Raw genomic sequence first — 13,946 nt, 5'->3', positions numbered from 1 at the left:
TGATTAAAACCCTTCAGAGTGTTGGAATAGAAGGTACATTTCTCAATCTCATAAAAGCCATCTATGAAAAGCCTACTGCAAATATTATTCTCAATGGGGAAAAGCTGGAAGCCTTTCCCTTAAGATCAGGAACTCGACAAGGATGCCCACTCTCGCCACTATTATTCAACATAGTACTAGAAGTCCTTGCAACAGCAATCAGACGACAAAAAGGGATCAAAGGTATTCAAATTGGCAAAGAAGAAGTCAAAATGTCTCTCTTTGCAGATGACATGATACTCTATATGGAAAACCCAAAAGAAGCCACTCCCAAACTATTAGAAGTTATAGAGCAATTCAGTAACGTGGCAGGATACAAAATCAATGCTCAGAAATCAGTTGCATTTCTATACACGAATAACGAGACCGAAGAAAGAGAAATTAGGGAATCCATCCCATTTACAATAGCACCAAAAACCATACGTTACCTTGGAATTAACTTAACCAGAGACGTAAAGGACCTATATTCTAGAAACTATAAATCACTCTTAAAAGACATTGAGGAAGACATAAAAAGATGGAAAGATATTCCATGCTCATGGATCGGAAGAATTAACATAGTTAAAATGTCCATGCTACCCAGAGCAATCTACACTTTCAATGCTATCCCGATCAAAATACCAAGGACATTTTTCAAAGAACTGGAACAAACAGTCCTTAAATTTGTATGGAAACAGAAAAGGCCCCGAATCTCCAAGGAACTGTTGAAAAGGAAAAACAAAGCTGGGGGCATCACAATGCCAGATTTCGAGCTGTACTACAAAGCTGTGATCACAAAGACAGCATGGTACTGGCACAAAAACAGACACATAGACCAATGGAACAGAATAGAGAGCCCAGAAATGGACCCTCGGCTCTTTGGGCAACTAATATTTGATAAAGCAGGAAAAAACATCCGGTGGGAAAAAGACAGTCTCTTCAATAAATGGTGCTGGGAAAATTGGACAGCTACATGCAAGAGAATGAAACTTGACCACTATCTCACACCATACACAAAAATAAACTCCAAATGGATGAAAGACCTCGATGTGAGACAGGAATCCATCAAAATTCTAGAGGAGAACATAGGCAACAACCTCTACGACATCGGCCAAAGCAACCTTTTTCATGACACATCCCCAAAGGCAAGAGAAACAAAAGATAAAATGAATTTATGGGACTTCATCAAGATTAAAAGTTTCTGCACATCCAAGGAAACAGTCAGAAAAACTAAGAGGCAACCCACGGAATGGGAGAATATATTTGCAAATGACACTACAGATAAAGGACTGGTATCCAAAATCTACAAAGAACTTCTCAAACTCAATACACAAGAAACAAATAAACAAATCAAAAAATGGGCAGAAGATATGAACAGACACTTTTCCAATGAAGACATACAAATGGCTAACAGACACATGAAAAAATGTTCAAAATCATTAGCCATCAAGGAAATTCAAATCAAAACCACACTGAGATACCACCTTACGCCAGTTAGAATGGCAAAAATAGACAAGGCAAGAAACAACAATTGTTGGAGAGGATGTGGAGAAAGGGGATCCCTCCTACATTGTTGGTGGGAATGCAAGTTGGTACAGCCACTCTGGAAAACAGTGTGGAGGTCCCTTAAAAAGTTAAAAATTGAGCTACCCTATGATCCAGCCATTGCACTACTGGGTATTTACCCCAAAGATACAGACGTAGTGAAGAGAAGGGCCATATGCACCCCAATGTTCATAGCAGCAATGTCCACAATAGCTAAATTGTGGAAGGAGCCGAGATGCCCTTCAACAGATGACTGGATTAAGAAGTTGTGGTCCATATATACAATGGAATATTACTCAGCTATCAGAAAGAACGAGTTCTCAACATTTGCTACAACATGGACAGCACTGGAGGAGATAATGCTAAGTGAAATAAGTCAAGCAGAGAAAGACAACTATCATATGATTTCTCTCATCTATGGAACATAAGAACTAGGATGATCGGTAGGGGAAGAAAGGGATAAAGAAAGGGGGGGGGTAATCAGAAGGGGGAATGAAACATGAGAGACTATGGACTATGAGAAACAAACTGAGGACTTCAGAGGGGAGGGGGGTGGGGGAATGGGATAGACCGGTGATGGGTAGTAAGGAGGGCACGTATTGCATGGTGCACTGGGTGTTATACACAACTAATGAATCATCGAGCCTTACATCGGAAACCGGGGATGTACTGTATGGTGACTAACATAATATAATAAAAAATCATTTAAAAAAAAAAAAAAAAAAAGTTAAAAATTGAGCTACCCTATGACCCAGCCATTGCACTACTGGGTATTTAGCCCAAAGATACAGACATAGTGAAGAGAAGGGCCATATGCCCCCCAATGTTCATAGCAGCATTGTCCACAATAGCTATATCGTGGAAGGAACCAAGATGCCCTTCAACGGATGACTGGATTAAGAAGATGTGGTCCATATATACAACGGAATATTACTCAGCCATCAAAAAGAACGATTTCTCAACATTTGCTGCAACATGGTCGGGACAGGAGGAGATAATGCTAAGTGAAATACGTCAAGCAGAGAAAGTCAATTATATGGTTTCACTCATTTATGGAACATAAGAAATAGGAAGATCGGTAGGAGAAGAAAGGGAAGAATGAAGAGGGGGTAAACAGAAGGGGGAATGAACCATGAGAGACTACGGACTCTGGGAAACAAACTGAGGGCTTCAGAGGGGAGGGGGATGGGAGACTGGGATAGGCCAGCGATGGGTATTAAGGAGGGCACGTATTGCATGGTGCCCTGGGTGTTATATGCAAGTAATGAATCATGGAACATTACATCAAAAACTAGGGATGTACTGTATGGTGACTAACATAACATAATAAAAAATTATTATAAAAAAAATTTTCAAGCATACACACACACACACACACACACAAATACAGATTTGAAAGGGTACATGTACCCTCATGTTTATAGCAACATTATCAACAATAGCCAAACTATGGAGAGAGCCCAAATGTCCATTGACTAATGAATGGATAAAGATGATGTGGGGTGTGTACACACACACACACACACACACACACACACACATTGGAATATTATTCAGCCATCAAAAAGAATGAAATCTTGCCATTTGCAATGACACAGATGGTGCTAGAGTGTATTATGCTAAGTGAAATAAGTTAGAGAAAGACAAATTTTATATAATTTCACTCATATGTGGCATTTAAGAAACAAAATAGATGAACACAGAGGAAGGGGAAAATAAAAGAGGAAAGCAAACCATAGAGACTCTTAACTATAGAGAACAAACTGAGGGTTGATGGAGGGAGGTGGTTAGGGGATAAGCTAAATGGGTGATAGGTATTAAGGAAGACACTTGTGATGAGCACCAGGTGTTATTATGTAAGTGATGAATCACTAGGTCTACTACTGAAACCAATGTTCCCCTATATGTTAACTAACTCGAATTTATTTTTTAAAAGTTTTATTTATTTATTTGAGAGAGGGAGAGAGAGCAGAGCAGAAGAGAGGGGCAGAGAGAAGCAGGCTCCCCGCTAAGCAGGGAGCCCAATGAGGATCACGATCCTGGGACTCTGGGATCATGACCTGAGCCAAAGGCAGATGCTTAACTGACTAAGCCACCCTGACACCCCTAAAATTAAAATTTTAAAACACTATAAAAATTCCCACATCAGAAATAAAGTAGAGGGCATCTCTATATTCATATAATTTTGATTAAAATAATGTATTTAAAGCATTCTCAGTCAAAATGGCAGGGTCACGATGTCTGTCTTGTGACAGTGGTCAGATAGATTATGAAGTGAGCATAATCACAGAGAATGTATTGGAAATGTGATCATAATTACAAATATTCTGGTCATAAACATTATACCAATAACTTAAGGTACAACTACTTAATTTCTTAAAATGTAGTGGTCCTTGAGGAGAAGGACTTGGAATAACGTACAACACATGAATTTATCACAGTCAGCTTTGCAGTATAGCTATAGGGAGAAACCTTTACTGTCCTTATTAGAACACATGGTTTCCTTAAGGAAAAGAATGGTGCCTTGCTTCTGACTTTTCACATAAAACTAGCATGGTGCACTTGTACATATTATTACTCAGTAAATATGTGCTGAGCTAAATTAAACTGCTTGACTTTATAATAGGACTCAGGATATGATCCCTCCCAAATGTGATGCCAGCCTCCCATATAACTATAGCTAAGAAATAACTTTAAAGACCTAGGGTGAAAGAATTTGGATTCTGGACTCTGTCAGACCTATATTTAAATCTCAGTTTGGGGGCACCTGGGTGGCTCAATCGATTAAGCAGCTGCCTTCTGCTCAGGTCATGACCCCAGGGTCCTGCTATTGAGCCCCCCATTAGGCTCCCTGCTCAGTGGGGAGCCTGTATCTCCCTCTGCCCCTTCCCCCTGCTTGTGTGCTCTCTCTCTCTCTCTAATAAATAAATAAAATCTTTAAAAAAATAAATCTAAGTTTGGTCCCCTACTGATCAAGAATATTAATTTTGGTCAATTACCTAGCCTGTTTGAACTTTTCATCTTTAGAAGCAAGTTTCCTCATTCGCAAAAGGGATGGTGATAATTTCCAGGGCATAGCATGTAAGGACAGTGATGATAAAAGCAGCAGCTAACACTTAATTGTGTACTTACACTTGCCCAGCATTTTGCATGTCCATAATATAAAGGATATTCTCACCTAATCTTTTAACCAGTCCATCATGCTATTGCTATTCTTTTTTTTCCTTTTAGGTTATTGCTACTCTTAATTTACAAATGAGAAATGAGACGATTAGAAGTTTGTCCAAGGTCATGTGCAGCTGATGAGTAAGCCATGATGTGAAAAAGAGCCTGTGGTCTAACAACCACAGAACTTGACACATAATAAAGGCTCAATAAGTGGAAGCTATTATAATTATTTTTCAACTACTAGATTGATCTAAATTATGAGTAGCAGAGAAGGACATCATTATACAGCTATTTTCTATTTGAAAAAAAAAGTAAAAGGAAAGAGAAATACACTCTAAATAGAAGTAGTAGTTGAGCAAAGAGAAATCTTCTTATTGGGAAATAGAGGTAAAACACTGCTAAAAGAAAAAACCCGATATTTCGTGATCAACCACCACACGGCCAGAGAGGCAGGAAAAGTGAGAACGGGAGCAGGGGTAAATCCAACAGCTTAGTTCATGGCTTGAGATGCAGAAAGGTAACTAGTGGGAATTTTTATTAAGCCCAAGGAGATTTTGGATATATATCTCTCCAAGGAAAACTTTGTCTTTGAAGCATTTAAAATCATCTGAAAAAAATTTACTTTTAAATCTAAGAGAAAGGAAATATGGATTAAATTAAGCAGTGATTAATAACAGTTAAGTTTGGAAAAGTTGCCATTTTATTCCTTGGTGCTTTTCATTTGAAAAATCTGTCACTAATGACATATTTATAAATGTACTTGATAATTTTAGTTTCTTCTTGTGCTTGGCTGTTTTAAGGTTTGTTGTTGGTTTTTTTTTTTAATGATTTAGTTATGTTCTTAATTATCCCTGTAAAAAAATCTGGCCATCTGGACCACAAGGCTTTTTCTGAAGTGCGGCAATCATCTGGCACTGGCAGGAGGAAATAAATAAGTTCCTGATTTCTGACTGTTCAATGATCACCTTATGTAAGAACAAAACCGCCAAGCAAACAAAAAAGCACGTTGAATGATAACAGATCGGAGATAAAGGAGAAGGGGCTGCAGACGACGACTACGCTCAAGACTAGTCTATACCTGACAAATGTTTGCTGGCAGAGGGAGGCAGGAAGATAAGGTGGGAACGGGAAGAGGGGAAACTAGGGAATTCCAAAAAAAGCCACACAAAGAAATCTTGAGACGAGAAGAAGCGAAGGAGCTTGGTGGGAGTGCAGATTTTAGGCAAGTAAGGCAATGCCTGCCCAAAGAAGTGTGGCCAAACTTACCTCAGCCCGTGGTAGAACAGCCTCTTGTAGTCGACATTTATTCTACTGATATTTTCTCTTGTAAGACGTTCAATGGAAAATAACCGGCCCACGTGCTGAAAACCAGGAGCTGCGTTTCTGACATACTGCCTATCAAAATTTGGCAACCAAAAAATCTGTAAGGAGAAAAAGGAAGTCTTTCAGTGGGCAATCAGCTCTCCAGGTACAAAGAGCCCCATGTAGGATAAATGGAGCCTCATCCCAGCACTGGTAACAGTCTACAGGGAGTGGAGAGAGATTCTGGTTCTTGGTGAGAGCCAACTTGGCCTAACGAACTCTTATCATGGGGCTGTCACCAGGACTGTTCTGGAGCTGAGATTTCTAGAGTCCACAGCCTGAGTCAAATGCCCACTGTGTTCAGATAGGCTCATGCTAACCAAAGTGGATGAGGGGTTGGTAGGTGTGGATGAAAGGTGGGAATCATTTTTCCTCTGGTTGATGACACTAAAAATCATCTTTGAAAGGGGTCATTTCCTGTCAATGGGAAATACGAAAATGATTCATCTGTGGAAATAGTACCGTTTGCAAGAAAACATATTTGTTTCACTCAGCACTCTACCACCTTCTGAGAACTTAAGAGATTTGGAATGATTGCTCAAGTGCAGAGAATTGCTTCTGAAAAACATGATGAACAAATCTCTGCTCAAATAAGAACCAGCTGTTTCTTCTGTATCATTAATTAAAGCCAAATCCTCAAAGCCTCAGCGTTGCCCAAGCCCTTTCTAATAGTTTACGCTAGTGACGGTGCAGGTCACATCCCATAGTCATTGCACACATGCCTTTTTAGCAGAGTGCTGTTATTTCACTTCGCTTGGAGTAGCAAACAGCTTCCATGTTTTTCCCCACTAGGGACAATTTAGCTGGGTCATTCTTAGATTGTCACATGTAGCTACATAAGTAACAACCTCCATTTCTACAGAGAGCAAAATTATTTGGGCATCTCAGGGAAGATGGACAGGGTAGATCAGGTTCAACTGCTATGCTCCTGGGACATGCTCCCCACCTCCCAAATACCACCATAAATAATGGGGGAGACATACCAGATGTTGCTCAATTTTAGAGGCAAGGATCACGCTTACTACACGGCGAATATATGTGTTTCTGAGAGGATGTTTTTGTGGAGGGGCATTAAGATCAAATATCACAAATTTTTTCTCCTTCTGTGCAAGTTCCAATAAATCGGTTAGTTTGGGAATCGTCTGATTTTCTGCTCTTCCACGATCAGCCTTTGACAGGCGTTTCATTTTGTAAAATGGTTTCGACTAAAAACAAATACACCAAAGAATACATTGGCTCCTATCAAAAGCAGTTTCCAATTTTCCTGCTCTATAGCCCCACACCCGGACCCACCTCCATTTTAATCCATTATCATTCAACCCACCAGACCCTCTGAAATACTGGTCCTAAGATAAGAGTTGCCAAGGAGAGAAAGTAAATGTACTCTTCATAGGTAATTATGGTATTTGGAATGATTTCTACACTATAAAACATGTCTTTCCACTGAAAGTACTTCAAATTTTTGTCTTGACCTTCCTTTTCAGCTTTTTTTTCCTGTAACTTGTGGTAATAAAATCTTTTTTTATAAAAGTCACACTGGCTTCCCACATTTGCTTTGACTGTTCTAGTTTTATGTAATGGAAAGAAAATAGGCTTTAGCTTCAGATTAAATTGGATTCAATCCTGGCTCTATCACTCATTGGCTTTCCTTGACGAATCCACCTGTTAAAATCTTTTTTTTTTTTTGAAGATTTATTTATTTATTTGAGAGAGAGAGAGAAAGAGCACAAGCAGAGGGAAGAGGCAGAGAGACAGAGAGACAGAGAGAAGCAGATTCCCGCTGAGTCAGACTCAGGACTCAATCCCACGACCCTGGGATCACGACTTGAACTGAAGGCAGACGCTTAACTGAGCCACCCAGACACCCCTCCACCTTCCTAAACCTACAAAGCGCAGCTTAAATGTTACCTCCTTCATGAAGCCTTCCTTAAATATCCCTGAACTAAAGAGACTTTGATGGTATTAAACTCCAAAGGCTCATTTTTATGCCTCTGTTGTATGTTTCATTCTACCTTCTACTTGTTTGTGTCTTAGACCAGATTCAAATCCTGGTTTCATATGTGTCTTGCTGTGTAACCTTGGTAAAACCATTTAAATTCTCAGAGTCTTCATTGCCCAAACTATAAAATCGGGGAGGAGAGAGGTAATCTATGTATTTCTCAGGATTATTTTGAATATTAGATACGATAAAATACTTACGGCATCTACAAGCATGCCTAGTACATAGAAAAGTAAACAATTCACATTAGTTCCCTCACTCCCTACTGTCTCTATTGGATTCTACTTCCCTTATGACAGGAACTGTCATATTTTCTTTGCAATACACAGCATTTCATTTTACATCTCAGTCCATACATATATTAGCTATATTAAATTTAACAGATGACTACTTTTATAGTCATTTGCCCATTTTAGATCATTTGTAGGTGAACTCAGTGATAAAAGGCTACCTCTAAGAAGGAAACAGGACATGGGTCCTTTTCTCAAGAGGTAAGTAATCTCTTTTTCCTATGCAACTTTTTTTTTGTTCTCATTCTTACCCTATTTCTTCCCCTTCCCCTGACCTCCTCCTTCACAGCAAAGAAATTATCATATCGTGCAGTATCCTCATGCTAGAACAGAAATCAGGCCATGGAAGTTAAGTTAAACCCTGGACTAGATCTGAATTGAGGTCTACTATTAAGTGGTTTCTTAATCCTCAGGAAAAGAGAAAATTTGTTTCAAAATTTAATATATTGTTAGATCTACCAGATCTAGACCAACTGATTCACTTAATTATTAGACCGCCGTGTGGAAAAATTGTTAAAAGAACAGAATGGGAAAGATCAAGACAGAACTTAAATAACTCAGCTGTGCATAATTTTAAAAATGCCCCTGAATGGGCAAAAAGAATAGGAAATGCACTATACAAGGACATTTATAAAGCCTTTCCTTTAAGGATAAATTGAACAAAAATTTTTTAAAAAATAAAGATTAAACAAGAGGAGAGTTTAAAACTAGATTCCAGTAAGCTTTAAATAGTATTATGTGGTAGCTCTAACAGCAGAAGTAAATTAAGCCCTTTTGGCGGCGGGGGGGGGGGGATTATATAAAATAGGGGACTTAGAAAAATAAACTGGAATGAGACACATCCAGTTTAGACTACCTCCAACATATGGTTGAACATCTTCAAAAAGTCCTAGGAAGTAACAAGCTAGAAATGAAAACGAACTACTGGTTTTCCACATAAAACACCCGGTTCCTCAAATAAAAACACACTAAAAAGTCCTCAGTACTCTGTGCTTGTGCTTAGAGAAATTACAAGTAGGACAATTCAATGTATCATATTGGTAAGAAATAGAACAATTTCCCAAAATCTGCCTAATAATGCCACTTCAAGAGAAACACTACCACCCAGAATACAGTTCTGAAGAGAACTACCTGTAAATACAGATGAACAACAATACAACTTCTTGTTGATACAGGTGCCACCACCTGTACTATTAATTCTACTACCATGGGAAATCAGATTGCTCAAAATACTAAAACCATTTAAGTAGTGGGAATTTCTAACAATCTTAAATCCCTTTCCACGTCCCAACCTATAACTGTTACTTTTGTCAGAAGAACAGTCCTTTCCTCTCTATGGCACTTTCCTGTAAATTTCATCATTAGAAATCTATTCTGCAAAATATATACCACAGGCAAAATATTTTCAGGAGTTACAGAAAATTCTACTGCACATTATCAAATTATGGCTATGGACATTAGTATACTGATTCAAACAACAACCAAATAACTGGTCATGGTACCAGAATCACTGGGAAAAGACAGAATAATTGGGAGTCAAATCTGTAAGGGTTCAGACTGACTCTATTGACACCATTGCCTAGAAACCTCTTAATGCTGAAGTTAAGGAAGATCTAAGCCAACTGTAACAGACTTTTAATACAAGGATTAATTATCCCTCACATTAGTCCAAGCAAAATATGTTTTACCTGTTTAAAACAAAACAAAACAAAACAAAAACTGCGATGGTAGAGGATACAAATTCATCTAACTTCTGTAAGCTATTTACCAAAGAGTTATATCTCATTTTCTAATATTGCCTAATCCAAACGTATTCTCTTTGGCCCTATCTTTACTGTCTTTCATGTTTTAGTTGATGAAGATAGCCAATATTCACTGCCTTCACCAGGGAACAATCAACAATTCACCCGAAAAGTTATGCTTTAGACATTTACTGAAGCCCCATACTACTTTTGTCAAATCTTAAACCAAGATCATAAGGATATGCAGTAACGCATCTTGAAACTGTAAGATCAACTATATATTCATAGAGTTTCTAAAAAGAAATTTTAGTTCTACAAAATAACAATTCATTATCCGGGGTTCAGCAAACTTATTCTGTGAAGGGCCAGATACTAAATATTTTTGACTCTGTCACAACTACTCAACTCTGCTATTATACTGCAAAAAACAGCAACAGACAATTCATAAGTGAATAAGCATGGTATGTTCTAATAAAATTTTATTTATGGACCTTGAAATTTGAGGTTCATATCATTTTTACAGGTCATGATATTATTTTTCTTTTAATTTTCTCACCCATGTAGGAATGTAAAAACCACTCTTATTAGCTCACAGGCTGTATAAAAACTGCCAGTGGCTGTCTTTGGACAGCAAGCCACTGTTTGCCAACACTTGACCTGAGCCATAATATATTGGCTGAGGAAGGACATAATCCAATGAGAGATCACAAATTATCCAAGGCCAAACACTAAGGACAAATGAAATAATTTCTGAATTAGTTAGATGTTGTAGAGTATACACAGCAGGTCTTTTGAAATAGGCCTCTATGATTTAACTTAAACATCTTGGGAACCACTGTCAGAAAACACAGAAACCAAACACCTTCAGTAATCTCAAAATATTTCTTCAAAAATCATCTTTGCTAATCTTCCAAATCATAATAAACCTTTCTTTGATTGAAAGTACACGAAAGGGGAAGCCATGGTCTAAAAGTATTAACTCAACAACCTGGCACACGTCAAAGACTCATTGCCTATTAATGTGTATTCCTTGATCCAGTAGCAAGGCTCTTTATCTTTGCCTCAGAAGAAAATACAAACTGATGCAGCCACTCTAGAGAACTGGAAGTTCCTCAAAAAGTTGAAAATAGAACTACCCTACAATCCAGCAATTGTACTACTAGGTATTTACCTAAAGGATAAAAAATACTAATTCAAAGTGGTACATGCACCCAGATGTTTAAAGCAGCATTATCAACAACAGCCAAACTATGGAGAGAGCCCAAACGTCCACCAACTGAGAATGGATAAAGAAGAGGTGATACACACACACACACACACACACACACACACACACACACACACACACTGGAATATTACTTAGCCATCAAAAGAATGAAATCTTGCCATTTGTAACGACATGGATGGAGCTAGAGTGTATTATGCTAAGCAAAGTAAGTCAGGCAGATAAAGACAAATACCATATGATCTCACTGATATGCGGAATTTAAGAAAGAAAACAGATGAAAATATGGGAAGGGGGAAAAGAGAAAAAGGAGAGAGGGAAACAAGCCATAAGTGACTTTCAACTATAGAGAACAAACTGAGGGTTGATGGAGGGAGGTGGGTGGAGGAGGGGCTGGATGGATGATGGGTATTAAGGAAGGCATTGTTATGATGAGCACTGGGTGTTGTATGTAAGTGATGAATTACTGAATTCTACTCTGGAAATCAATATTGCACTGTACGTTAACTAACAAAATTTTTTAAAGAAGAGGTGAAACATAGCTAACCATTTTGGAAAACCACCAATTTTTAAAAGGTAGACAGAAACACAAGGAAAAAGAAAAAACAGAGATACAAAATAACCAGAAAACAAAAGATAAAATGGTAGTGGTAAGTCCTTACATATTAGTAATCACCCTAAATGTAAATGGATTGAACTCACCAATTAACAGAGAGAGAGAGAGAGAGAGACCGGATGGATTAAAAACAATGCTCAACTATGCTGTCTTTAGGAGACTTATTTCAGTTATAAAGACACAAATAGGCTCAAAGTGATGGGGTAGAAGATGATACTCCAAGCAAATAACCAAAAGAAAGCACGTGTAGCTACATTTATACCAGAACAAAACAGACTGCAAGCCAAAAAGTTAACAAGAGACAGAAAAGGTAATTATATAACGATAAAGGGGTCAATACATCAAGAACACAAAACAGGGGCGCTTCGGTGGCTCTGTTGGTTAAGCAGCTGCCCTCGGCTCAGGTCATGATCCCAGGGTCCTGGGATCAAGCGCCACATCAGGCTTGGATCTCTTGCTCTCTCTCTTGTTAAATCAATCAATCAATCAATCAATCAATCTTTTAAAAAACCCCACAAAACAATCATAAATATGTTATGCTCCCAACACTTGAGAACTATTTAATTCTAGTATAGTTAACATACAGTGTTATAATAGTTTCAGTCGTACAATATAGTGATTCAACAATTCTATATATTACTCAGTGCTCATCATGATAAGTGTGCTCTTAATCCCCATCACCTATTTCACCCCTTCCCCCAACCCACCTCCGTCTGGTAACCATCTGTTTGATCTCTATAGTTAAGAGTTCCTTTTTTTGGTCTCTTTTTCTCTTTGTTTTGTTTCTTAAGTTCCATATATGAGTGAAGTCATATGGTATTTGTCTTTCTCTGACTGGTTGATTTCACTTAGCATTATACCTTCTAGATCCATCACTGGCAAGATTTCATTCTTTTTTATGGCTGAGGAACATTCCATTGTGTGTGTGTGTGTGTGTGTGTGTGTGTGTGTACACACACACCATATCTTCTTTATCCAATTATCTATCAATGGACTTAGGCTGCTTCCATAATTTGGCTGTTGTAAATAAAGCTGCAATAAATATAGGGGTGCATATATCTTTTCACATTAGTGTTTCTGTATTCTTTGGGTAAATGCCCAGCAGTAGAATTACTGAATCATATGGTAATTCTATTGTTAAGTTTTTAAGGAACTTCCATGCTGTTTTCCACAATTGCTGTACCAGTTTGCATTCCCACCAACTGTGCATGGGGTTCCTCTTTCTCTACAACCTCACCAACATTTGTATCTTTTGTTTTTGATTTTAGACATTCTTATAGGTGTGAGGTGATATCTCATGTGGTTTTGATTTGCATTTCCCTGATGATTACTGATGCTGAGCATTTTTGTGTGTGTCTCTTGGCCATCTGGATGTCTTCTTTGGAGAAATGTCTGTTCATGTCTTCTGCCCATTTTTTAATTGGATTATTTGTTTTACCGGGTGTCGAGTTGTATAAGTTCTTTATATATTTTGCATAGTAACCCTTTATCAGATATGTCACTTGTAAATAACTTCTCCCATTCATCAGGTTGCCTTTTAGTTTTGTTGACTGTTTCCTTTGCTGTGCAGCTTTTTATTTTGATGTAGCCCCAAGAGTTCATTTTTGCTTTTATTTTCCTTGCCTCAGGAGATATATCTAGAAAAATGTTGCTATGACCAATGTCTATCTTCTAGGATTTATGTTTCAGGTCTCACATTTAGGTCCTTAATCCATTTTGAGTTCAATTTTATGTATGATGTAAGAAAATGGCCCAGTTTTATTCCCTGCATGTAGCTGTCCAGTTTTCCTAACACCATTTGTTGAAGAGACAGTCTTTTTCCCCATTGCATATTTTTGCCTCCTTTCTCGAAGATTAATTGACCATATAATTGTGGGTTTATTTCTGGGCTTGCTATTCTATTCCATTGATCTTTACTTTTTTCTTTTCTTTTCTTTTTTAAGATTTTATTTATTTATTTGACAGAGAGAGAGGCAGTGAG

At 38.0% G+C, this 13,946-nt stretch overlaps 1 protein-coding gene across 1 annotated transcript in view; it reads right to left on the bottom strand.

Moving 5' to 3' along the window:
* GDPD4 (glycerophosphodiester phosphodiesterase domain containing 4) overlaps positions 1-13,946 on the bottom strand; it is a 107,987-nt gene that overhangs the window by 35,082 nt on the left and 58,959 nt on the right. Inside the window, exons 10-11 of the mRNA XM_026518349.4 lie at positions 7,077-7,298; positions 5,998-6,152 (exon numbers count right to left, since the gene is read on the bottom strand). Of these exons, the coding sequence (XP_026374134.4) occupies positions 5,998-6,152; positions 7,077-7,298 (377 nt within the window). The remainder of the gene's footprint in view (positions 1-5,997; positions 6,153-7,076; positions 7,299-13,946) is intronic.

This window comes from Ursus arctos, unplaced genomic scaffold (genome assembly GCF_023065955.2).
Source record: "Ursus arctos isolate Adak ecotype North America unplaced genomic scaffold, UrsArc2.0 scaffold_22, whole genome shotgun sequence".
Lineage (NCBI taxonomy): Eukaryota > Metazoa > Chordata > Mammalia > Carnivora > Ursidae > Ursus > Ursus arctos.
The sequence above is the reverse complement of the archived record's forward strand: the minus strand, read 5'-3'. Positions and strand labels throughout refer to the sequence as shown.